Source organism: Thunnus maccoyii, chromosome 18, assembly GCF_910596095.1.
Source record: "Thunnus maccoyii chromosome 18, fThuMac1.1, whole genome shotgun sequence".
Lineage (NCBI taxonomy): Eukaryota > Metazoa > Chordata > Actinopteri > Scombriformes > Scombridae > Thunnus > Thunnus maccoyii.
Genome location: NC_056550.1, coordinates 3862402 through 3889282, shown reverse-complemented (window position 1 = coordinate 3889282; position 26881 = coordinate 3862402). Strand labels below are relative to the sequence as shown.

Genomic DNA, 26881 nt, shown 5'->3' with positions numbered 1-26881 from the left:
TGAAACACAGTACCAAAGATATGACAGATATTTGGTCAGTACATGTAGAAATCAATCAAATATACAGTATATCACTTACTACTCAACACATGCAAAAGCACGTAGAAGCAAAAAGAAAAGTATGCAATTGTTATTAAATATATTACATAAACTATATTACAATAAGATCAGTATTATACTTTCTAGATACCCTCTTTTGTACAGCCTTTGCCTTCAAGATCACAGATAGACCATAAATGAACCGTAGCAAGCCACAAATCACATAAGTTGTTGAGGAAAGTGCAAGTTACGGGGCGTTGTCACACAGTCGTTTGGTTGGTGACTATTTGTGGCAAGAACAGCCTTAACAAACACTGCAGTCAAATTCACGTAAATGACGCAAGACAAAAATTTGTGTTCAGTCTTTATACTTCCAGATTTGTTATATTCACAACAAAATATAACCCCAAAATGTCCTCCCACTCCTGCTGTTGTGATGTTTTCTTTCAATTTTAAATAAGATCTGTTTTTTCTCTCAGTTTTTGACCACCAGCAGTGCAATGGAGCAATATGTTTTTATGAGTGGTTGCCCGTTTTGTTTGTATCATACATATGCACAAGCGAACAAGACGGTGGTGCAATTCACATCCTGCGGTTGATTTCAATCTATTCTGTGGAGCAACAGTCGGTGGCAGTAACGTGCCAACAAACATAGCAGCGTGCCAGCAAAAGCAGTGAAGGAGACTGCCAGCAAGTAAACACTGATGTCAACAAATTACGATTTTGAATATTTTAAAATCTGCTTTGCTAATGTTTTATGAGGAGTGAAATGCACTCAACATGTCTGTCAGGCCTCAAAGACGTACATATATGCACATAATGCATTTAGTTGAGAAACACTGAATGCAAATATAACTTTTGTTTGTTTGTAAGACAACTCCACAGAGTAATGTTAATTCACAGAAGCTTTGCTGACGTCCTCTTTCTGGAGCAATTTACATAAAAAACAAAACAACATGAATTATCTGACTTAATCCAAATGTTCTGCATTTATATGAAACATTAACATACTATGCTAATAACAAAAACAAAATTTTTAAATGTTTACTTGTGTGAACGCGTTATATATACAGTATATTATACATACATATATATTTATATATATATATACAAGATAAATACAAGTTTTATTCAATCTGTGTGTGAACATACAGTCAAACCTGCTATAAGCTCATAGCGTAACTGCAGTTGGGTAGATTGTGGTTGATGGAAAGGGGGGCTGGGAGAGGTGGGGGTTAGGTGGTGGGGGGAAGTCAAGGGTGAGTGGAGAGAATAAGAAGGGTGGGTGGGTCGTTGGGGGCGGAGGGGCTGTCTGGGTGAGAGGAGTGTTGATCGATTCCAGGCTTGGTATTTTCCAGACAGGCTGAATGGTAAAGGTCATAGGTCAGCCGCTCTTGTTTCCTATGAAAGAGAGGCTGTGTGTGTGTGTGTGTGTGTGTTTGTGTGTGTCTGTGTGTGTGTGCTTTCATGCTCATGTGCAGTGGCAAATATGCATGCACTTTTGCTCGACATTGTGTTAAAACTGTATTGTTTTTTTTTCCAAATTTCTGGTCATGCAAGTAAAGGGATCTATCCCTGAATTCTGCTTTAAGGGGAAAAGAGGTGTGTTTGTGTGTGCATGTGTGTGTCTGTGTGTGTGTGTGTGTGTGTGCATAGGTCTATAGATTTGTTGTGACTGACTAAATTTGGTGTTTCTATGTGAGCTCTTTACATTTGAACCTTTTTCCAACAGCTAGGGCTTTTTGTTTTCTTATTTTTCAAGAGAAGAAATGTTTAAATTTATGAGTGTTTTTTTAAAACAAAACAAAAATTGGATGAAAAATCAACACCTCAAAAATCTAAGTGATAATTTGATTATAAATATACCATTTGCCGGTAAAACTTTCTGTATTTTTCTGCATTTACTGGTTATTAAATACCACGGAGCAATATAAGCAGAACTCCTTGGCTTTTTCTTTACTTTTCCTGTCAGTGCTAGTATATTCTGAGCTGTCCTCACCTCAAGCAGACACTGTTTACTGCTGTTGTTTGCTGTAAAATTTAACAAGCTTCTCCTGTTGAAATCCTGGGAACATCAGAAGCGGCTGAAAATCTGTTTAAACAAGTCTGCTCCTTTGATAAAAATCCAGGTATTTTTCAGTGAAGATCTGAACAGCTGAACACTGTGAGCCTTAACAACAGCTAACACAGAGTCTGCAGTGGGTGTCTTGCTCAAGGGCATGTGGGGAAAAGATAAAAATACTCTGGGATCAAATTTGACACATCTGCCCTACACTGCCGTGCGTTTGCGTGTGTGAAACTGCTTGGTTGTCTGTTTGTATTCTGCTCCACCCAGACTGTGCCTGCTCACATAACTACATTACATTGACATGGTGATGACAACAACACACAAACAATGTCTCTTCAAATGAGAGCGGCATTCGAAGATGCTCGCACCTGTGTAGCAATACTTTAATTTGTTGAGCAGATACGTGGATGTGTCATGTGTTAGGCTCACGTGTCATCACACATAAGCCCTAAACACACACACAAACATACACACACACATCAAGACAGGTACAAATGCTAATTGCAGCCACATAGACAGTGATGTCTTAACACCCGCGGCTCAGGTAACAGCATCTAAAATAAACATAGCTGACCTACACTCACACACACACACATACACACCAAGGAATCAGAGAGTAAGACATGCATAAGTACAAACACAGTCAGACACACATACAATCATGTACAGTGGCATGTTGAGTGTGATGTCAAGGTCGCATCTATTGCATGTGCACTACTTCCTGTGCATGTGCGTGCATGCATGGTTGCGTGTGAATGCGTGTTGTCTGAATGAGAAGACAGATTGTGGCGGCTGGACTGTGAGGTAAAGAAAAGGGGGGAGGGAGGGGGGAGGGTAAAGGGAGCCACAGAGACATGAGGTGGGAGGTGGGGTGAGTGAGTGGCGGTCCTCCTCCCTTCCTCCTTCCCTCACTCTCCCACTTGCTCACTCCCCCTCCCCCACCTGGGACTTGAACCCATGACCCCCCGGTGAATGAGTTCACGGGAGGCACCGCCATTACTGGGGAAACTGCTGGTCTGTTTGCTGGTGTGTGTGTTTATATGTGAGAGTGTGTTTCGAAGTGACCTGAGTTGAGTTCGTTGGTGTGTGTGTGTGTGTGTGTGTCTATGTATGTTTTTATGAGTGTGAGATGTGTGTTTACAGACAGAATTCCAGTGCTTTTTAAAAGTTGTTTTTTTGAAAATGGGAGTTCTGAATTAGAGGTATGCTTCGCTTAACAATATTAATGCATATTCATATTTGTGTATGTGTGTGTGATGATGTCAGAGATAACGGGAATGGTGATGCCCCCACCCCCCCACCACCACCACCCCCTCCGCCTTTGCTGCTGGGTGTGTGACCAACTATGCTTCTCGCTACCTGGCCCAGACTGGATCAATACTTTAATCTAATTGTCATTCACTTCCACTGGGACAGCCAAACACACACACATATACAACACACACAACACATGCAACATGCATATCTACATAGGTGCCAACATGTATCCACACACATATTCCTAAAAGACACATTCTTGTGAAAACCTACACACACACACACACACACACACACACACACAGCCAATCACATGAGAAATCATGAATGAAAATCCTCTTTGTGTGAATGCACTCACTGTTATGATAGCATGCAACCTCGGTGTCCTTTACTACATCCACTTCCATGCTCAACTCTGCACTCTTTCTCTGCCTCTCTGGGCGTTCCTCCTTGGCGTTGCATCATGCATGCACATCAGTGTCGGCAAACATCCGCTGACACACTGTCACATCGCATTCATGTCTGCCGGCAAGCAGCCTCTCCCACGGAGTGACAATGGAAAGTAGATGTCAGGGCTGCTCTGGGATCAGAGCCCTGCCGTATACACAACACTCAACCTGGAAAAAAATATAGGAAATGAAGGTGCAAACTGACTTACCCAACATCCTCTCCTGCAGAAGCGGTAGAGTCTCCGTCTCTTTCTCTGCATTCCTTTATCTCTATACCTCCTTCTTTACCCCTCCCAGTGAAAAGCCAAGCCACCACTCTCTCTCTCTTTCTCTCTTTCATCCTGTTCTCATCTTTCACTTATCTCTTCTTTTCCAAATCCCTATTCTTCCTTCCTTTTCCCTGTTTTGCCACCTCCTCCTCCTCCTCCCTGCTTACCGTTTATCACACTCTTTCCTTCTTTCCCTTTCTTTCTTCCTCTTCGGTGGCTCTCCGGTGTCTTCTTCCTGCTGCTGTAAACTGCAGACTGTCTGGCGAGAGAGAGAGAGAGAGAGAGAGAGAGAGAGAGAGAGAGAGAAATAGAGAGAGGAGGAGGAGAGAGAGAGGGAGCGAGGTCGAGAGAGACCGAAGAGGAATTGGAAGTGCAAACCAGGACACCCACAGCCTCTGTCAGTTTGAATGAATATTGTGCACACTCTGCTTGTCTCTCCTCCTCCCCCCCTCTCTTTCTCTCTCCCTCCCTCCCTCCCTCCCTCCCTCCCTTCCTCCCTCTCTCTGTCTACCACCCACCCCTCCTCCACTCCTCTCTCGCTTTGCCCTCCTTCGCTATCTCCTCCTCCTCCTCCCTCGCTGCTGCCTTCAAACATGTTCACACTCCAAGACTGACTGACATTATAGAGCTGCACTTACTGACACCCCCCAACACACACACACACACACACACACACACACTTTGTACTCTCCTGGACCCAGACAGTTAACCCTTTTGATGCAGCTGCACATCCTGTCTGTTTGTATTCATTATCATTCTCTTATTACATGTGTATTTCCAAGCACTAGTCTGTGTACTTTTGTATGAATGTTATTTATTGGTATATTTTTTATTGTTTAGGGTCCCTAAAAATTACTGACACTCTTAACCTGTAGGGTAATTTTATCACCCTTACAAAAAAACATGAATTCAGATTTTCAGATGAAATGTACAAAAACCATGTGTTTAACTATGTGAATATACTGCATGTTAAATGTTTTCACATTTTTCACATGTAGCATTACATGTGAAATTTATGTTTTCACATGAGATGTCTTAACATTTTAAAATATCTGAAAATCACATGTGCCTCTGTCATATGTGTATCGCATGTCAAAGTGATGTAGTACATTCAAGTCATGTGCCAATGACTTTATCACATGTGAAATGTTGTTGCACATGTGATATTTGTGTGAAATTGATGCTTTCACATGTGGAATATATGAAAATCACACAAGCCTACTGTTTCACAATTGATAAACCAGGCGTCATCAAGGGAAAGTTCCACATGTGATGTGTGTTTCACATGTAACATTAAATGTGATTTTTCACTTGTGATATCTTTCATTTGACACGTTGAATATCTGAAATCACATTTACCCATGGCACGAATTTACTGTATAGTACTACTTACTGTAATATTACATCAGAAATTGATATTTTCAGGTGATGTACATTTCACGTGTCAAGTATTAGATAATCATGTGTGCCTGTATCATGTGAAACATGATTCATGTGTAATATTACATGTGAAATTGATGTTTTAAGGTGATGTTGTACATTCCATGGTTTGAAATATGAAATGTCTTTCTCATGTGTGAAATTCATTTCTTTTGTGATTTCTTACAGTATGAAATTCAGAATCTATCTAGAAAGGAAAACATGCACCTAAAAATATATTTTCTTAAAACAAGTGTATGTTGAAATCATTTTACCCACACTTTCCAAGAATACACCTAAATCCAGCTTTTTATATGACATATTGTGCTTGTCATTCTGATATTTCTTTGAAAAATGCATCAATTTCACTTTGCACTTCCATAAAATTGTCTCCAGTGTTTGTAAATCCAAGCACATGATGCTATTTGGAGCAACTGTAACTATTCTTGGTGCACCATACTTTGTGGTTGATCCATTTCATCAGTGGCTATGAAAGCATTTTTTAGTTTTCCTGCAAGTATATCTCTGTTTGTGTGGTTTACATCCATCAACACCACTTGAACAATGCCCTCTTTTCTTGTATTTTCATTTATACCGTTCCTTTACCCTCCTCCATCTTCTGCAATTTATCCCCCACTCTCTCCATCATCCTGCCTCCTTCCTTAGTTACATATTGATTAGGTACTTGAATGTGTGTGTGTGTGTGTGTGTGTGTGTGTGTACATGTGTGTGTGCATACAAGCCTGGTCCTGCTGTGGTCAATGAGGTCAACATGGTGGCCAGACAGACATCCCCACCCCCTTCATTTTTTGTTGATTTTTTCTACCCCCTGCCTCCTCCATCACCTCCTGCTCTCCATTCTCAGGGTTAGCGAGGGTAGTTGGAGTAAAGGAAGCGTTGCGAACGACAACGTCAGCATCCTTCACGAACTCACCTAACAGCTCAGTTGATAGCAGCTGACAGAAAATGAATGCACTGGCTTGTAGTGTGTACCCCAGCATCACATCATGAGCTTGATGTGTTCACGTAGCAAGAAGCGAGATCTGACTGTTTTAGCCATGATTTTGTTGGAATGTCCTGGTGAACCTCACAAATCCCCTAATTTCCTCACAGGAAGGTCAACACAGTTAAGAACTGAGTTTCTACACCATTAGGGTAAATGGAAATTTTAAAGATCAGTATAATTGTCAAAAACAGGCATTTACACTTTTGAAAATGTTGCAGATTATTCTCTGAGGATGGTCAGGTGACATCCCTTGCCTCTCCAATTTTGCATTGGAAAAAAAAAGCAGTATGTTTTTCAAACACCACCTGACAGTGACCGCCCTCACTGACCCCTACGGCCGACAGACTAGCTGTCTGCAGGGAGGAGGGGGCAGGATGGATGGGAGTGCAGGGGTCGATAGAGGCCATAAGGCAAAGATGGAGGGAAATGCAGACAGAGGAAGCTTAAAAAGATGCAACACAAGACAACAGAGACAAAGCAGCAAAGCTTTTTGTACATTTTCACTCACATACACATCAAATGTTGTGGTAGGCACAATAAAATATCAACTAAAACATGAACTCAAGCTGACGATCTTACTAAAGCAACCAGCCATTATTAAAGAATTTTCTTTTTAATCTTTTGCCAGGGGTTGATTTTATGTTTACATCCACAGATATTTACAGTCCAGCTGAGGCCAAGCTTGAAGTGTAGCTCTAGGAATGTCAATCTTTCTGTTTAAGTCAAGTCAGTTTTATTTGTATAGCCCAATATCACAAATCACAAATTTGCAAACAACATCAATTATTACTCTTTCTATTATGAACTTTTGATCCATGGAGGTTTTATATTTGTAAAACTTTCCTTGAGCCGAGAAAAGCGATTTACAAATCTGTGACGTCATCACATGGTAAGTGTATGGGCTGAGCGGGAACTCACAGGCAGGGCCAGCGAGGGGGAAACACTACTGTGCATATTCAGTGGGCCGCACAACACGGAAGCAAACCCGGAAGCTAGAAACTTTTTTTGGCATATGCGCCAGGCGAGCAATTCCTACAGGACTGAATGGGCGCCATTTTTAGTCCGGTATGCAGCTCTTATAATTCATCCATGATCAAGTACCTCAGGAATATCTGTTACATCCTTTTATTCTCAGAAAACCAGACAATTAAAAAATATATATTTTTCAAGTAAATAAGATACTAGATTAATATACTTTTATCCAGATTTTAATAATATTTTTCTTGTACATTTTTTTTCTGTGACTGAAAATACATCTATCCATTCCAGTGGACGTTATGCGCCATTTATTTAAAATTATGATATAATTTACACTTGGACTCAGGACCTATATTGAGTTCCATTGAATCACTTTTTATACTGTTGACGCATGGTGTCCACTGCAGTGGACAGATCCGTAACTCCTTCAAAATAACATATTGAAAAAAAAAATATTGGCATTTTTTACTTGTTTAAAAGTAAAAAATTTTAAAAATATTACTTTGTGATTTAATAATTCATGCATGAAAGGGATAGAACACAAATTACAGAATACAGCATTGAACAGGAGAACAAAATTATAATTTATAATACATATGAGGAATGTGATGAAGAGTGATCTAGTGACATCCAATTTTTCACAGCAGCCAATTTAGTAATTTGGGTCAGCCCTTATTATAGTAGTTGAGTAGTAGTAGTAGCACATATAGTTGAGTATCATCCACACAGCAATGGAAATTTATTCCATGACTACGTATAATTTGGCCAAGAGGGGAAATATAAAAAGAGTAAAGCAGAGGGGCAAGAACCAAGCCCTGAGGTACTCCATATTTAACATCAGAGAATTTAGATGTAATATTATAGCAGACACAGTGTGTTCTTATCAGACAAGTAGGACTTAAGCCAAGAGAGGGCTAGGCCAGAGACACCAAAATTACAATTTAGTCTAATGGTAAAGAGTGATCAATGATGTCAAAGACTGCACTGAGATCCAGTAATAGAAGCATAGAGTTGGAATCTGGATCCATAGCAATTAGAAGATCATTTACCACTCTGGTTAGAGCAGTTTCAGTTGAGTGACAGGCCCTGAAAACCAATTGAAAGGGTTCATATAGATCACTTTCTTTTATATGAGTCAAAAGTTGATGAGACACAACTCTCTCTAGTATTTTAAAAAAGAATGAAAGATTAGAGACTGATCGATAGTTAATAAGAGACCCTGGATCAAGGTGTGGTATCTTAAGTGAACTCGTAACTTAAACTTCTGGGGACAATGCCAGATTTAAGTGATAAATTAACAATAGATAGCAAGGTAGGTCCCAAGGGCATACGTTTGATTTTAACATTGGTAGAAACGTTTTTCTTTCTTTTCTTTTCTTTTTTTTTTTGGCCCTACTGAAGTCAAATGGCATATGCACCCATATAGATCTTGACTCTGCAAAAAGTTTTTTTGATGTATTTGCTAATACAACATAATTAAAACACGATTTGTATCATATTTTTTCTCAGATTTACATTTTTTTTACAAAATTACATATTTTAATTTGACACAACACATTTTCACATTTAAATATGATGAGAAAATAAAAAGACAATAACTAGTAGGTAATGTGCTACTCTTCAAACCATCTGCTATCTGCTGTCATCTATCCAGAGTGTCTGTAACTCTGTCCTTCATACAGATTGTTGATTTTGGCAACAAATTAAGTTTCTTGAAACTGAAAAAATATCAGATTGGTTACAGAACATTCTTACTGGTTACTGAACAGTGCCCTCTTTTCTTGTATTACTGACACTTTGGTTGTTCTTTAAAAAAAAGGACCTGATGTCTGCAATGATCAGTGTAGATAACTACGCTTTACACTTGAATTTCAAAAATAGTATCTACTAACTAATGTTAGTTTTGTCCAGCAAAGAACTTTTTAATCACATGATGTTTAAAATGTTTAAAATATAAAATACCAAGCACTTCAGATTCACCATTGCACTTCTGCCGTGCAGCTAGTCAACAATGTGTAATACAGCTTTAAGTTGGGAGTTGTCAATTCATCAAATCGGGTATCCCCCATCCATCTCTGTCACTCTTTATTATAATAGCTGACACAAACATGGCAACTCTGCATAGATCTCATTGGTAACATTATGTGTAGTTAAGATGACAATATTAGTAAAAAAAAAAAAAATATATCAATAGGATCAGCAACACCTTGACATTTATAGGTCCCTTCCGTCCATACCTTTATCTACACCTATGGCCTTCCACCACTTAAGTCCAGACTGAAATTTCTCAACTACTGGATGGACTTGACTGAATTTTGCGCAGGTGTTCTTGGTCTCAACAGGATATATCCTAAAGACTTTGGTAATCCCTCCCCTCTTGAGCCACCATGAGGTTGACATTTTTGTTTTTCAATGAAATATCTCAACAGCTATGAGATGGATTTCCAAGAAATGTGGGACAGATATTCATGGTACCCAGAGGATGAGTCCTGTAGACTCTAGTAATCCCCTGACTTTTCATTTGGCGCCAACAACAGATTTTCACTTATCCAGTGAAATATCTCAACATCTATGATAGGGATTGGCACATAACTTTGTAGACATTCATGGTCCCCCAGGGGATGAATCATACTCACTTTTTGCTGACTTTTCCTATTAACTATTACATGAGTCACTATCATATTTGGTACACATATTAATGTCCCCCTGAGGATCAATTCTAATCACTTTGGTTATCACCTTAGTTTTCATCTAGCTCCATCATCAGGTCAAAATTTTATTCTGTGCAATACTTCAGTTTATGACCAAATACTGTCATGAGATTCCCGTTAGCTTCATCTGTACTTTCTGCTTAGTGCTAATCAGTAAATGTTATCATGCTACCACGCAAAACTTAGATGATGAACATGGTAAACATTATACCTGTTAAACATTGTTGGCATTGTCATTGTGTGCATGTTAGCATTATGTTAGTATTTAGCCAAAGCACTCCTGTACCTCAGTACAGCCTCCCAGAGCTGTTGGAATAGCGGTAAAATCTTAGTTTCCAGACTAATACCAACTGCAACTCCGTCTGCATGTACCAAGCTGTTGTGGTCTCTTAACAAGGTAGGCTGATTATAACATAATTTCCATAATTGGTTTTAGATTACTGAGATGTTCACAGTTGTAAAACTACATGATGTTATTTATTTTTATTTGCATTTTTGCCTTTAATGGTGGTTTACGGTGAAGACACTCTAGTTAAGATAACTAGAGCTGCAACTAACTAATTATTTTTATTATAGATTAATCTTTTGATTATTTTCTCAAGTAATCTTCTGGTCTATAAGACGCATGAGAATAGTGAAAGATGCCCAGCACCATTTCCAAAGGTCTAGATGTTATTATTTTTCAGTTAATCTTAACCCAATGCCACCAAGATGCCCTTCACAATACTTTTCATGATGAAACTGAAAGTTCCAGAAAAGCTCCTGAATGGACCTTGAGGTGAGATTGTTTCGTCCACTAAGCTGTTGGCAATCATAAATTATTTGTGAACAGTTTGGTTTTCTTCTTCTTTCTCTTTTTTATTTACTAATGCACCACTGATCAGGGTTGTTGTAATTGCTCAGCTTTTTTTGAATGTGTTCTCTCAGCATTTTTAGAAATTAAATGAAACTGAGCTCCCAACATCAGAGAGCAGATGTTGAAGTGATTCTGAAGCTCCATTATCAGATTGTGGAACTCTCTCACCAGTATCACTTAATCACTGGGATGCTGAAATCATTGCAGGATGAAGCAACCTTACTCTCAGCAGACCAGCTTCTTGCTGTTTGATAATATGTACTAACTGTTCCATACGAGTGTGTTATTGGGGTATGAAGTTGTTGTTAATAAGCAACATCCAGTTCAATTATAGGGTTACTATGACAGAGAGAGCCCTCAATGCCTTTACTTTGCTAAAATCAAATTTTGCTGGGTCTGGGCTCATACAATATTTTACACTAGACCGCCCTCTGGTGGCAAAATCCAAAAACACCACTGGTCCTTGGGCAGAGACTGATCGGTAATCCATTGCAGTCAGCTCACTACTGAAAACCGCAGGCTGGCCCCTGACCTATGACTTCCTCCAGGTGACATCTGATAGCCCCTATCCCAGAGTCATATTAGTGACATCAAGAGTCACCTTTGACCCCATTATGGTTTAATCTCCTTCTTGCTTTGGTTGGATTATCAGTCCAGGAGGTCAGAGTCAGTGTGAGACTCCCTCTTAGGGTATCTGAAGAACTAATGAGTGGGTTATTAATCTACACTGAGGTGCTGAGAGACATACTGTACCTGCAGTTATCATGTAACCCTGTGACAGTGAAGGCAGCAGTGGTGTACATCTGTTGTGTGTTGTAGTAGACTACAAGCTTACACACTTTAACATTAAGCACAAATGTAAAAAGGTGAGTCATGGGTATGAATATTACATCACTACTACATATAAAGTAACTAAGCACATCTACTCTGGTACTATTTCCATTTGATGCTACTTTATATACTGTACTATACTTTTTCCTCCACTACATTTATCTGACCGCCATAGTTATTACTGACTATAAATACATTTATAAAATACAATGCAATATCTTTAATTAAACTAGTAGCTCCCAACCTTTCTGGCGTGTGACCCCTTACAATAAAGCAGTGTGTGGTTGTTCTGAGTTGTTAGTAGTTCAACCAAAGGTCCAGAGAGATAAAACGATCAGGTACTTAACAAAAAAAGCAAAGATTAAAGAAAAGTCCAAAAAAACTAATATAAAATATAAAAGCAGAACTTTGTTTTTCCTTCTTTCCTACCTAATTAATCGTCTCATGATCCCTCAGATTCATCTTGTGACCTTTTGGAGGGGCCTGACCCCTAGTTTGGAAACCAGTGAACTGAACTACCTAACTGTACTGTAAAAGTAACTCAAGCAGCTACAATAGTAAAATGCTTATTTATTGGTGCATCAGTATAAACATAATAATAACATATCAGTCACAGGAACCATTAAGTACTTTTACCCTTGATTAGTACATTTTCCTATTTATACTTCAGTATTTTTACTTAAGTAGGATTTTGAATGGAGGACTAGGGGACAAATTCCAGTCCAGAGAGGGTGTTTCAATGCCAGTTTCCATCTGACTACTTCAGGTAGCATATGTGAATTTCTCAAATCAGGGAAAGATGTTATCTAAGCTTCAGAAAGCACGATATGACACACAACTAAGATATTCCAAAAACCTCATCATGACAGGAATATTACAGCTCATTTAAACACATTCAGTGTAATCTCATATAAAGCATCTGTAAGAACTTGAGAGGTAAATGTCAGGTTTTGGTGTCAGCTGCTCAGATTTAAAGAGTAGAGAGACACAGTTTTAACAGGAGAAATACATTTTCACACCCACAGGTGCAAAAACTAGAGCAAAATAGAAACAAGGGGAAAATGTGGGAAAATAATACATTAAGTAAAAAACAATTGAATGAAGAACAGAAAAAATAGGCATCACAAAACTGATATCGAACTTGTGTTTGCATCCTTAAAATTCCGAAGTCTTTATAGTTTTGTTATAGGAGTTGTGAGACGAGTGAGACAAAAACAACGGAGACATCTGGCTTTAGCTGACAGATTTATTGACACATGGGACATGGTATAAATGATTTGAAAAACTTTCTGAGAAACAAAAAAACATGTTGGAATAAATAAAAACAAAACTAATTATTTTGAAGGGCTGTTTACACTTTGAAGAGAGAGCATTTCCTTTTTTTGTTAGCAGCTTGTGGTGACAGTAAACAGTTTGGACAGTTCATAGCTGATAAACATTAAGCTAACAGTGGTTTGTAGAATCCAACACTGCATGAAAAATGTGAATAATGACCTCGCTACAGTTTTGTGTCCAGCATGGTTTTGCTTTGCTGTGTGATATGTCTGTTCCACACAACACTTAAGCTTGAGTCTGTTCCTCTTCCAGTGATTTTATTTGGCTCTCTTCACTGACACTGTCCTCTTTCTTTACCACTACATTTGTTTCTTTCTCCTCGTCTTCCATTTTCAGCGCTAACCACGACTCTTTGTGCAACCTCTCGTTCCTTTCCACCTCCTGAACACTGGGTGGCAATGTTGTCCGCATGTGCTCCGGCAGCTGCTTGAACTCTTCCTCGTTCACGTCAAAGTCCTTCATCTTTGAGTCCAGGATCCACCAGCGGCCTGCGAAGCCAACATCCAGTACCCGCTGGGGGAGCTCCCTCCAGGGTACTGACAGATTGGAGCACTGGGCTTCGTACAGTGTGGTGTCGGGGTCGTAGTCGGCGTGGTAAACCAGAGAGAGAAGACCCAGGCTGGCGTGGCGCAGCCGGCCCTCATTGCGAAGCTTAACTAGACTCTGTATGTGGCCGTCAGAGGGCCCGCTGCGGATCCACGGTGACAGCAGACCCAGCTGATTGGAGTACTCCACAAGGGTGGCGTCAAAAGATGAGTCATCAGGTTTTGTGTAGAAACAGGCCCAGGCCCCGCCCAGCAGAGACACATATACAGAGGCTTTGACCGGTCGCTCCCAAGCACCAACAACCATCTCCCGACACGCCTCTTTGTAGTCAGAGACCAAGCTGCGACACCACACTCCTAAAGACAGAAGAGAAGAAGAACCTTAGTCCTGCATGGTGTCCTAAACACACACATCACCAGGGGCCAGGGGGGGCCACAGTAAAGCTGACAAACACTTAAGCAGCTGGTTTAAGTTTCACCTTGTTATCCAATATTGTGCATGCCATGAATATAAACGTACAAACAATGACAGCCAAAACTACAGCTGCAACTATGAAGTCCATCGACAGGAATTGAATCAGTAACTATTTTGATAATCAGTTAATCGAGTCATTTTTTAAGTAAAAATATCAACTATTCACTGGTGTCAGCTTCTAAAATGTTGTTGTATTTATTGGGACCATGTACAGTGTTAAATATAAATGTTACCATTTGATGTACTGAACTAGAGTTAGCTTAGAGCTCATTTTCATCTGCAGTCCCTTCAGCAGGTCACAATTAAGACATATGACATTCAGTTTACTGTCATGTATGACAAAGGAAAGCGTTACATCATCACATCTTGCTTTTAATTTGACAAGCTTACATTATTAATTTCTAGTTGACATTGTGGGTGTATGTGATGTGCTATTATGTGTAGCTTTGTATTTCGTATTATGTTTCCTTTGTGTTTTTTGCTTTGTACTGTTTGTAATTGTGCCATCTTTTAGTTTTGGGCAGTTGGTCAAAGAAAACAGGACATTTAAAGACGTCACCTTGGAAACTTATAACAGTCATTTTTCACTATTTTCTAACACTTTATAGACCAGATAGATTTCAACATGCAGTTTCAGGTGAGTGCTGACACAGTATGGTGGTGAGTGTCTTTGTGCTATCTAATGTTTTGCTATTCAGACAGCTCTGAGTGTGTGTGTGTGATTTCCAGGATGCTACTCGCCTCAAGTTTTCACTTAAAGGAAGTTTTTGCTAGTGGCATGAAGTGAACAGACTGAAAAAGGAGAACTGGACACCAGGCTGAGGTTCAAACAAGAGTCAGGTGCCCAAATTAGTATTGAAACAGGTTTTTCTTGCTGTAATCATTCTGTATGTTCACACACTGGCTATTAGAGGATCCCTTCATAATGCACTTACAATGTAAGTGATGGAGGACAAAATCAAGTAGATATCTATCAACGTTACAGTCTTTTTAGTGCCAAAGTCCCTCTTTTTGTTACTATACTTCCACCACAGCTCAACAGGGAAACACTGTCCGAGGAAACACAAAGAGGGAATTTGATGCTAAAAAGACTGTAAATGTGTCAGATATCCACTTGATATGACTAACTCAGACTGATGAAGCCTCATATAAGCTTCACATCAACTTTTAAATGCATTTTTGCACTAAATAACTGTGTGGACACACTGTGGATTTTGGCCTCCATCACTTACATTGAAAGCACATTTGAAAGGGATCTTTTAATAGGCAGTATGAACAGGAGGAATGATTACAGTGAGGAAAACCTCTTTTACTGTTCACATGGACACCTGACTGTTGTTTTAAGACAGAACTGAAAATTTGAAAACTTATCATTTAATAATGGGTGACTTGTTGATAAAATGGATCACACACTCCAAGATTTTTATTCAAACTAGTGTTAAGCTATTCCTGTAACTCATGTGAAAACCTGTTAACGTTAACCTCCCTGTATATGATCTGAAGTCGGTGTTAGTTTCTTACCCGCTTTACTGTTCTTCAGTCTTTCCCAGCGGCTGGTTGAGGCCGGAGAGGCTGCTGTCTCTGCCGCAGCACAGAACAGCCTCCTCGCTACAAAGGACCAAGACATTTCGGCTGCTTTTACTTTCCTAGCGCCTGTCACCTTCACGCTAACATCTCGCTGGTCGCTCACGTTAAGAAGAAGGGAAATGGCGCCCAGGAGATGGGCCGATGTTAATATTCCGTCAGATAACTCTACCTCGGAAAGGTTCCGCTTGCTGTCACATTTGAACAGACAGTGAATTAGGGACTGAATTATTAAAAATATGTGTTTAGTTGCGATTTAAACGTAAATTGGGGATGTATTCAGTTTTTACACAACTGTGCAATATACAGTACACTATTTTAAATCCATGGCTGTTTCTAGCTTTTTGGGGGACCTTTTTTCCAATAATGAACATAAAAAATAAGTATTGTAAAGTAACACCAGCAAGATCAAGATAAAAGTGCAAAACCATTTCGCAAATCAGACTTCTAGAGTATTTTTATAGGGCCTGATGAAACTGGCATAAAGATAAAGGTGCAAATGAGCTATGAACAAATAACTTATTACACACAATTGTCATTACGAAGACTAAAACAGAAGGCTTTCAATTATCAACATCATCATTATCATCATCACCATCTTCAAAACTTTTGCTTCCCAGATTTTTTTTAAACTTTGAAATTAGTTTACTTGTAAGGCAAAGAGCTCTCGGAAATACAAACTGCTTTTTGATCATATATACATGTTATTTTAGCCATTTTGATATGTATATAAATATGCATATACATATTATGTGTTTTAGATCAACACATGAGGATGATTCAAGTTTGGTTACCGAAAGTGTCAGTTTATATTTGAGGAGAAAAAAAAATACGTCGGCGCAATGGGCCTCCGCTACGCACATGCGTAGTCCGTGCATAGCGAGAAACGGCCTTGCTCACGTGACGGCTTTGTTTACGTGGTGACGTGTACCCGGATGACATGTTAGCTGGACCATCCTGACAGGAGCCACGCTATCTATGAATGACAGGCTTTAGGAGTGTTTTCTTATTTTCTGCCAGTTTATTCTTGGTCCGGCCGACCTATATGGGCCGTGTTGTCACATATTTACATTAGCTACCTTCAGATAGTCAAACAAATGCTAAACAAGAGCTAGTTTAGCTTGTATTAGCTGTCACGCCATCACCGTCAGAGACATCCTGCTGCGGACAGGTCGGTGGGTTTAACATATGCTTTTCTGCTTAAGACTGGTAGATTGATAAATCCACGGCTGGGTGGCTTACTGGTACTAATACTGTACATTGAAAATTACGGATAACTGTAGGTTATATAGTTGTTGTCTTCTTCTCATAGGTCTTACATGAGGTTGCTGTTGGTCCACTAAAGCAATGGCCAGTCCAAATGATCTACAATTCCAAGGTAAATAGAACCTGACTAAAGTCACTCATGTTTTCGTTAAAAGATAGAGTTCACGATTTTTCAAGTCTGTCTTAAAACAACAGTCAGGTGTCCATATGAACAGTGAAAGAGGTTTTCCTCACTGTAATCATTCCTCCTGTTCATACTGGCTATTAAAAGATCTCCTTCAAATGTGCTTTCAATGTAAGTGATGGAGGCCAAAATCCACAGTGTGTCCACAGTCATTTAGCGCAAAAATGCATTTAAAAGTTGATGTGAGGCTTATATTCAGCTTCAGCAGTCTGAGTTGGTCACATCAAGTGGATATCTGCCACATTTACAGTCTTTTTAGCATCATTTGTGTTTCCTTGGACAGTGTTTCCCTGTTGAGCTGAGGTGGAAGTATAGTAACAAAAAGAGGGACTTTGGCACTAAGAAGACTGTAACGTTGAAAGATATCTACTTGATTTGACTCATTTGGACGCTGAAGCTTCATATTAGGTTCAGATAAACTTTTAAATACATTTATGCACAGAAGGAGGACTGTGGATTGTGTCCCCATCACTTACATTGTAAGCCCTTTATGAAGGGATCTTGTACTGGTCAGTATGAACAGGAGGAATGATTATGGCAAGAAAAACCTGTTTCAATGTTAATTTGGGCCCCTGACTGTTGTTTTAAGACAGACTTCAAAAATTGTGAATCCATCCTTTAATGAGGACGAAATCCTGTTGTTTCTCTCTGAAGTATTTAATGGTCTTGCCCCTGCATTCATTTCTGAACTCCTGTCCTCGTACCACACTGCCTGAGGATCAGTGGTACATCTGTGGCACACTGCCTGACCTGAGATCACCTCTGAGCAAAGGTTCCTGTCTATCCCTAGATCCAGGGTTTTCTCTATAGCTGTCCCAAAATTGTAGAACTCTATCTTCCTGCCATACATTTACAACTTCAAACACACTTTTAGTTATTGTCGTTTAATTGTGCCCAATCTAATCTGCTCCTGCATTTCACCTGAAACCTGAAGTGCTTTTCTGTCTCTCTCTAGCAGTTTCTTCTCTGTGTGTGCTTTGTCATGTATGATTCTTATTATTATCATGTGATTATTTTTTATCTTATCTTTCACTGACCTCTCGCTTCATTTTGTGGCTCTCCTGCCTTCATTACTGACCACATGCCATCCTTGCAGATACTGGATCTGTGGTTGTGCATTAATTAAGCAATATTTGCTACAAATTCACCTCTTAAGTTTGTCAGGTGATGTGTTGCCTCTTTCTAGCAGTGAAAATAAACTGAGGCCGATGTGACGCCTTTTCACTGTAATTAGATAGTTGTGTTAGTTTGATACTTTCTTCAGATCATATGTGGAGGAAGACAAGAACTTTTAGAAATCACGGAAATAAGTTGAGCTGCAGAAATCTGTCCTTAACTCTCAACTCTATGACCTCGCACCTCTGTTACAGTTTTTGCTCAGTCGCTTCGGTACACTCATTATTTTCAAAAGAAATATGTGTATTTCCTGATTTCCCACATTCACCGACTGTGATCAGTGTGTCTCTCATGTAGCGTGCAGACATGTTCTGTCATGCTCACTGTGTAGATCCTCACATGCTAAATATCAAACCTTTCGTTTCAGTAATGTTGCCTTAAAAAAGAATTATGGTAGGTACCACAGATCCTGGATATGGAGCATCAGCGATAAATAATGCAAATAAATGTAGGGGGAGCATAGCAACATGCCAAACTATTCTTGTGTATTGTACAGTAAGAGAAAGTATCAGGTGTGATGTCGATGAAACACCGAGGCCAGACATGTCCACAATAGTCCAAACTGACATGAATTTGTTGTATTGAGATGTTTGTCTTAACTGCACAATGTTATATCAGCTTTCATTTCTTGTATATTTGACATTACTGTTACTGTGAGGTGCTTATGATGATTAGATGTACAAGGTGCACACTCACAAGGAAAAACATTTCAACATTTTGTTACTATACTTCCACCACAGCTCAACAGGAAAACACTGTCCGAGGAAACACAAAGAGGGAATTTGATGTTAAAAAGAATGTTCTTAAGCAATTCAGAAAAATAACTGTAAACCAGATTTACAGGTTTAGGTTAAACCTCAGGTGCAGTGACCTCTAGTGGCAGTAGGTTATTTCTACAGGAAGCAGCAGCTGGATTGAGACTCAGGTGCAGTTCAAACTACAGCTTCCTAGGATGGAATGGGGTTTAGAGCTGCAGTGATTAGTAAATTAACAGAAAAATAATCATTCTCCTGCTTCGCCAGCCAATGGAAACAACTGAAATACCTGATCTGGATAAAACTGTATGTTTTGTCTACACCCTGTGCCCATTGTAACTCCACCATTATTACTGACCCCCATTCTTTCCTGATGTACGTCTGTAGAGTTTGAGGAAGCAGCAGAGCTGTTGTCTGCAGACCCGGGGGCGTCCACACTCGGTATATCTGCCTCAAACACCGCCAACACAGCGGCGGCAGCAGCAGCAGCGGGAGGAGGAGGAGGAGGAGGAGGAGAGGATGTGAAATTAGACCTATCAGATGATGAGGAGGGTCAGGAGGAGAGCTCAGAGGTGAGCAAAGTATCTACATATGTTGACTTACGGTACGTCACCACAACACTTGTGAAGAGTCTTAATGTTTTGAGTCAACAGCAGCTGAGAGATGTGTGTGCTTTCAGCTCTTAGGAGGACAGAAACCAGCTGGTGGCTTCTGGACCTTTGAGTACTATCAGTCTTTCTTCAATGTGGACACAGTGCAGGTATGTAGACAGTTGTGTTTCAACAACGGGTACAGGTCATTTTTAAAAGTAATAAAGCAAGCTCAGAAACATATTTCATCATGGCAGTTAGTTTTAGTTTGCATTGTTCTTGTGATGCAGGTACTGGACAGAGTTAAGGGGTCAGTCATGCCGTTACCTGGAAGGAACTTTATCAAACACCACCTTAGGAGTAACCCAGATCTGTACGGTAAGCCAGTGGAGACATATTCACTGATTAGATATTTATTACACAGTATACAAACATTTCATTTATTATATGTTATATGTATAGATATAAGGACAGTGGTTTATAATGTGCAGTATTTATCAACAATTTCTCGTATGAACTTCCTCTTCTTTGAAGACATATTTCATATTCTTACTGTGTTTTACTATATTGTCATTGATTATCTGTTTATATACCAGTGTACAGTTATGGGTGCCCACAGGAGGAGATGACAAATACATTAATAAACATTTATATCTGCTTATAACTATATTATGTATTATAACCCATTTATTCAATGTTTATTTACTGCTCATAAACGCCAAGTAGGGGGATGTTTGTTTTCATGTATTATAGATGATATGGCCATATTTTTGTAGAACAATTACTCTTAAAAGACACTTTTTTATAGTGTTTTTACTCTTCTTGAGTCATTTTATGTCTGTTGCCTCATTGTTCATGGGAAGCACTTTGTGACGTTCTTATAAATATACTAACCGCTTCCTTACTCACACATTTGCTTACTTACTTACTCGCTTACTTACTCACGTGATTATAGTATTTATTTACTCACTTACATGCTTGCTTACTCACTTACTGAATTACTTACTTGCTTACTTTAGGTACTGACTTACTCTCTTACTTCCTTTCAGCACTTACATACTCACTTACAGTCCTTACTGACCGTCTTTCTTTCTTTTAGACAAAATAACATAATTCTTTATGCACAGAATCATTTGAACCTGTTTTTTTTAGCATGTCCTTTTAGTAATTTGAATATGTCTGAGCAGTAATATGGGAGTATATAGGGAGTATATTTGTTGTGTTTTTTGTGATTTCTAAGGTTATTACTGTTTACAGTGGCAGGGAAGGACATTCTATGTCAGGGCACCAGTATGGCATGTTGTTGTGGTGCTTTGTAGTCACATTCAGTTGTCATGTTAGGATCATCTTCTACACCTGTTGCTCCACCTGTCAAATGCTGCTCTGCACTCTGATTCAGGGATAGAGGCCTATATGTCTGATTAAGCCATTTGTTGAACTTCCAGCATAGTTTTGTTTACAGATTTTGCACTTTGCATCATTCAAATGCATTCTAAAAATATTTTGCCACACAGCTGGACTGTAAGCTGCTAAGTAGTAGCGTTATAACAGCATTTGAAGGTCAGTTGCATGGTAGCATTAAGACGTTGTGGAGAAGGTTAAGTTAGGAAGTGAAAGGTAGCTAATAGTAAATGTGTATGTGTTTCTGCAGGTCCATTCTGGATCTGTGTGACTCTAGTGTTCTCAGTAGCAATCAGCGGGAATCTGTCCACGTTCCTCAGCGAGATGGGAAACCCTACGTACCACTACAGACCACAGTTCCACAGAGGTCAGTCTGAACATGTTTGTCTTTCTTTACTAAGTCATGCATCATATTAAAGAATTATCAGTCGTGCTCTGTCAATGTAAAAGATTTAGTTGACAACATGTTTTTTGTTCTGACAGTGATGAGTCCACATCTCATGACTCACCTGACAGTGGCAGACGACAGTGATTTCTGATTTCTCGTCTCTTTTGCTTGCAGTAACAATAGCTGCAGTAGTGATCTTCATGTACGCCTGGCTGGTGCCGATTGGTTTATGGGGTTTCCTGACCTGGAGGCAAGGGGCTGAGAGGCAGATTGGAGGCTACTCCTTCCTGGAGACTGTGTGTGTCTATGGCTACTCCCTCTTTATCTACATCCCCACCTCGGTGAGTTCGTCCACTCTCCTGAGTTTTGATTCTATTATCAATGGATGTCAGGATCATAATAAGCTGGCTTCATACAGAAAAACTATACTGACATAGAGCATCATGTGTTTTGGCTTCAACTTCTGCTTTCACACCACGAACAAACAGGACTCAGACCCCTCTTTTCAGGCAGTCTCGGTCCAGTTGTTTAGTCCACACCAGAGTTTGATTGACAGCTTTCACACCAGCCCAGATGAACCAGACTGAATAAGCAAACACACCAAAGTTGGAATCAAACAAGTTAGGTGTGACATCAGTAACCAACATCTGGCCTTGTCATCTCCAGGTTTTGTGGATCATACCATTCGAGTGGTTGCGCTGGACACTGATCCTGGTTGCCATGGTGATCTCTGGCTCAGTCCTGGTCCTCACCTTCTGGCCCGTCGTCCGTGACGACACCAAGGTGATGGCAGTCGCTACAGTTGTGACCATAGTGGTTTTACACACGCTGCTGGCAATCGGCTGCAAGGTTAGTGAGCTACATGGATGAAGCCTCAGATATTGATTGTACATGTTTAACCTTGAAAGGATAGTTGATTTCTTCTTTTTTCTTTCAGATGTACTTCTTCCAGACGGCTGTACACATACCAACACCGGCCCCAACAACCCCCCCAATTCACATGACACTGGCCACCAAATCCCACTGACCAATAAGCAGGAGGAGTGTCTGTTTTCATTGGGAATCACATGCAGATATAAAATCATGTACAGACATGGCTGGTTGAGGCAATGTTTATTATTGCCGTCGTGTGATTTCATTTGTGATTTGCTCCCCTGATGAAGTGTTGGGATGGGTGTGTGCGGTTGTTTGTCTAATTTATCCTGAGGTTGGTTTTACTGTGACTGAAGTAGCACGTGTTCACTGCAATAACTGTAGATTTCGACTGTGACGTATCAAGATGTGGTGCATCTCAGCGGTCTGGCACGGCTTCCTTAACTCTGTGATTCCCCTCGTTACATTAGCGAGATTCAAACACAAGTTCAAAAACAGAAGAGATTATGAAAGACTCATCAGTAGAAGAGAAGAGCAGTGACACAAATCCAAAACCCATGTTGTTGCAAATCATTACTTCTTGTGAGATATCAGATGGACAACAACTGAGACGGAACAACAGCCAAGAAAATGACAAAGCCCCTCATGTGCGTGATCATGCTCTTCTCTCGCCTTGTGCAATAGTGACTTAATTTGTGTGGACAGTAATATGATTCTTTTCATTCATTTTCATTTGCTGAATCTGATCATTTTCAATTATTTGTTCATGAAATATCAGAAAATAGTGAAAAAAATTCCCATTAAAATTTCCCAATTTGACCAACATCATGTCTTCAAATTAATAGCCAAAAGATATTCAATTTAAAATGATATAAATCAGAGAACTGTGTGAAATTTTATTTTCATTATTAATGATTTTTCACAGCAGACATTTTGACTTGTAGGTAAAGCACAGGTGTTACTAATAACATTAACGACGGCTCTGTTCTATTCAAGTATCACTGTCGGCCATGTCTGTACACACTAATTCTAATCCAGTATTATTATGTAGACTGTCCACACTGGAAAAGTGACAGAATAGAGTATAATATATATAGAGACTAATATTCCTTGATTCTGAGTGTGCTGTTGATGTGCACTAGTCTCCCACAATGCAATGCACAAGGGAAATGGAGGAGCGGGGGACACAGACAAACATCTTTGCCTCAATGCTAAGTTTAATTAGCAGTGTTATTCTAATGTCACATTATTTACATTAATCATAACCTGTGTATAAAACAGCAAACTATGTTGATTCCATTTTTACTAACTGCAAAAACAGTGTAGTAGAAATATAAAGTATATACTGTATACAGTTAGTATGAAGTGTGGAGTATGGGCACAGCTATAGCAGGACCCTGAAACTGAAGCAGCTAAATGGAATTCAACCATCATTCATGTTGTTATTTACACCTGTGATTCACTGTGACATCAGAGTACATTCCATGAAAAAGGCCTGTTGCGATGAAATATGGTGCAAAACCCTCATGCCCTCCACAATGTGAATTATAATAACTTGTGTGTGATTATCTGAATTATTATTGAGCATAATCCTCAAGCTAACATTTGAAGTCATATTAGAATGCTGTAAACTAAACTAAGACTAAACAGATGCTCCCTGCCAGCAGCTTTCAGCTACTGATGCAACAGTTCAGGAGTGAACAGAACATTGTACGGTGTGAATGTTTTCCCATGAAGCAGCTTGTTTCAGTCACACATGTGGGAGAGGAAGCCGTTCCAGACTGTAGTACAAAGTGCTGAATGTGTTAATACAGTATAAGACTGGAGAGAGACTCCTGCTGATGCACCACATCACTTCTACCTGTAAGAATCATGAAGAACTCAGCCTCGTAACCTTCACTTACAAAATGACTTCAGTTGCTTTATATGAATAGATGATCTATTGTAAATTGAGGAAAAGGTTTATGTCTGCAGAACTATTTATTCCCTACTGTGATGCTGTTTAGGGGCTTTTGTTAATAAACTTAATGAGTCTTTAACTTACTGTTTGTCTGCAATTACTGAGACCATATTTGCTGCAGAGAAGTAGACAGTTCTGCAGTAATGAGACTCACCATAGTTTGCTTGATTAACCTTACAAAGGTTGCAAATAGTCTCTCACATCATCATCTGTGATCATTATATCTCAGGATGAACTGTGAGATGCACTGTGCTGTTGTGATGCAGTGTGAATGGAAACAGTGAGAATATCATAAACAGAAGCAAACTTACCATATGGTTCACTGACGACAGAGCAGAGGAGTCACCCACACAGCAACAGTGGTGGAGACCATCAGCAGCATTATCACTGCAGATCTTTGTTCTTTTATTCCTCTCAACCTGACTCAATAGTCAGTATGAGGGCTTTATGAAATTAAAGATAAATTAAGATCCAAGCTTAACACCACCCTGGTTTTCACCGCCTGTTTCTTTGTCAAACTACATGAGATCAGCCTTTTAACTCCCACTACATCTGAGTCAGAGAAGTCTTCCCACTTTAAGTGAAAATATGATTTAAAAGATAAATGGGAACAGGGATTGAGGGAAATAGCCAGGCTCAAATTAAACAAGCTGATCCTGCATGAACAAGACTTGGTTTGGTTCTTTTTAATTTATTGCAGACCCATAGACTTGAGACTTGGACTCGAGGTCACAAAAATGAGGACTCAAGAATTGAAAATAAGAAGTCTCAACTTTGTGGTGAACTCCTGGAACAATACAACTGACTTGAACTTGTCTCAACTCACTTGTGACTTCACTTTGACTTGTGTCGACTGACCTTTATGTTCATCTGGTAGCTCGATTGGCCCAAATTAAATGTGTAAAAAGTTAAGGAAGTGAAAGTGGAGAGAGGTTATGTGGGTTACGTCTTAACTGCTGAGTTCACCTGGTCCTTGATAATGAATGCAAGGATTTTGAAAGTTAGATCTCCAGAGGCTTACTGTCCGAGAGAGACGCTGGGTCTATTTTAGCTGAGGGAGGGAACGCTCACACAGCAGACAAGGGTCACCTCTTTAAGACTACTGGACCACATTTACACCTACTGGTACAAGAGACCCAATTCAGTTTTTGGGGGGGGGGTTTTGGCACAAATGATGTTGTTGGGGGTTACATGCTGAATCTGCTGTTTTGGGACACATTCAAATGTGGAAATATGCAGCTGATATCAATGCACTGAAATAAATAATCTACTCCTATTAGGGTAGAAGACAAATTATGTTTTGACCTGGTAAAATCCTATGACAAAACACCTTGCATATTTAACTATTATACATATTAGTGATCTCCATGGAGAGACATGAAAGACTTGCAACTGATTGGCAATTATGAAGACTTGTTACTTGAAATATGACACGAGACTTCACTTGAAGTCGATCGATCAATCTGTATTTGTCCAAATGAAAGTAGATAGCAAATGAGCCAACATAGACTTCACAGACATCACCTTTCATTTAGAGGAGCAGCTACAAGCAGATGAAAGACTTGTGAGACTGTCTAGAGGTTTTGGTAATTTAAATGCTACATACATATCCAGAACGGTTGAGTCAAAACAAACTGGACTTGTAGGTTCTTAAAGATGTTTTCACATCTCATCCAAAAGGCTTCTTCAGTTCTGACTGATTGGTGGAACTACCCATGACCATGATGACTGAGAATCTTCACAGACATAACACTACATACATCCAGAGTTGTAAAATCATGTCTGTATTACCAAAGACTTGGCTTCTGATAAGCCTTTAAATGCACACTCTTCCTTAAACAACACACCTCCACCAACACAGCACCTTGCATTGCTGTAATGCAAGTCTGATTTTGGTCTAAAAGCTGTTCCCATTTCTGCAAGACTCGGAGATCTCATGGTGTATCTATTTGTGTTAAGCCATGCTAGCTGTGTGGCTGTAGGGATGGCAATGTCCACCACTTTAGTTCAGACTGAAATATCTCAACTATAGGGGATGATGGATCGCCATGACATTTTGTGCAGTGCCCAGAGGATCTATCCTGGTGACTTTTTCACTAGCACCACCATAAGGTTGACATTATTCATTTTTAGTGAAATTTTTAACTATTGGATGGATTGCCTGTACATTTTGTACAGACATTCATGTTACCCTCAGGATTACTCTGAATAATTCCGAGAAAAATAAAATATGTCCAATACTTTGGTTCATGTCTGAATACCTGCTAAATGTATGACATCCCCATCAGTCTCAGTTGTACTTTGCGTTTAGTGTTAATTAGCAAATGTTAGTATGTTAACATGCCAAACTCTAGTGACAATGGAAAATGTTCCACACATTAGCACAGAGCAGCGTTACAGAGCCACTAGCATGGCTGTAGAGTCTTAGCCTTGTTAACAGTTAACAGTTCCCTCTGAAAGGCCTCT

General features: G+C 39.6%; 2 protein-coding genes across 3 annotated transcripts; one reads left to right on the top strand and one right to left on the bottom strand.

The window, feature by feature from the left end:
* Window positions 1–13111: 13111 nt before the first annotated feature.
* timm29 (translocase of inner mitochondrial membrane 29) lies at window positions 13112–15974 on the bottom strand. The gene is made up of 2 exons (XM_042391781.1): window positions 15760–15974; window positions 13112–14120 (listed from the first exon to the last, which is right to left on the bottom strand). Exons 1-2 carry the CDS (start codon window positions 15863–15865, stop codon window positions 13444–13446), a joined length of 783 nt encoding a protein of 260 aa, XP_042247715.1. The 5' UTR covers window positions 15866–15974; the 3' UTR covers window positions 13112–13443.
* Window positions 15975–16729: 755 nt separating this feature from the next.
* yipf2 (Yip1 domain family, member 2) lies at window positions 16730–23377 on the top strand. 2 transcript variants are annotated; one of them, XM_042391780.1, is made up of 9 exons: window positions 16730–16997; window positions 17135–17200; window positions 19591–19775; window positions 19883–19963; window positions 20084–20171; window positions 21445–21561; window positions 21757–21923; window positions 22249–22431; window positions 22520–23377. In XM_042391780.1, the coding sequence occupies exons 2-9, from the start codon at window positions 17170–17172 to the stop codon at window positions 22607–22609; spliced, it is 942 nt and encodes a 313-aa protein (XP_042247714.1). In that variant the 5' UTR covers window positions 16730–16997; window positions 17135–17169; the 3' UTR covers window positions 22610–23377. The 2 variants fall into 2 exon arrangements, with proteins under 2 accessions (XP_042247714.1, XP_042247713.1); XM_042391779.1 differs by having other exon boundaries at window positions 16731–16993.
* The last annotated feature ends 3504 nt before the right edge of the window (window positions 23378–26881 follow it).

Coding starts and splice junctions, on each gene's coding strand:
- timm29 (XM_042391781.1), bottom strand. CDS start 15,865: ATGTCTTGGTCCTTTGTAGCGAGGAGGCTGTTCTGTGCTGCGGCAGAG. Junction 14,121..15,759: donor ACTGAAGAACAGTAAAGCGG/GTAAGAAACTAA, acceptor TTCTGTCTTTAG/GAGTGTGGTGTCGCAGCTTG.
- yipf2 (XM_042391780.1), top strand. CDS start 17,170: ATGGCCAGTCCAAATGATCTACAATTCCAAG. Junction 19,776..19,882: donor GTCAGGAGGAGAGCTCAGAG/GTGAGCAAAGTA, acceptor GTGTGCTTTCAG/CTCTTAGGAGGACAGAAACC. Junction 20,172..21,444: donor GAGTAACCCAGATCTGTACG/GTAAGCCAGTGG, acceptor GTGTTTCTGCAG/GTCCATTCTGGATCTGTGTG.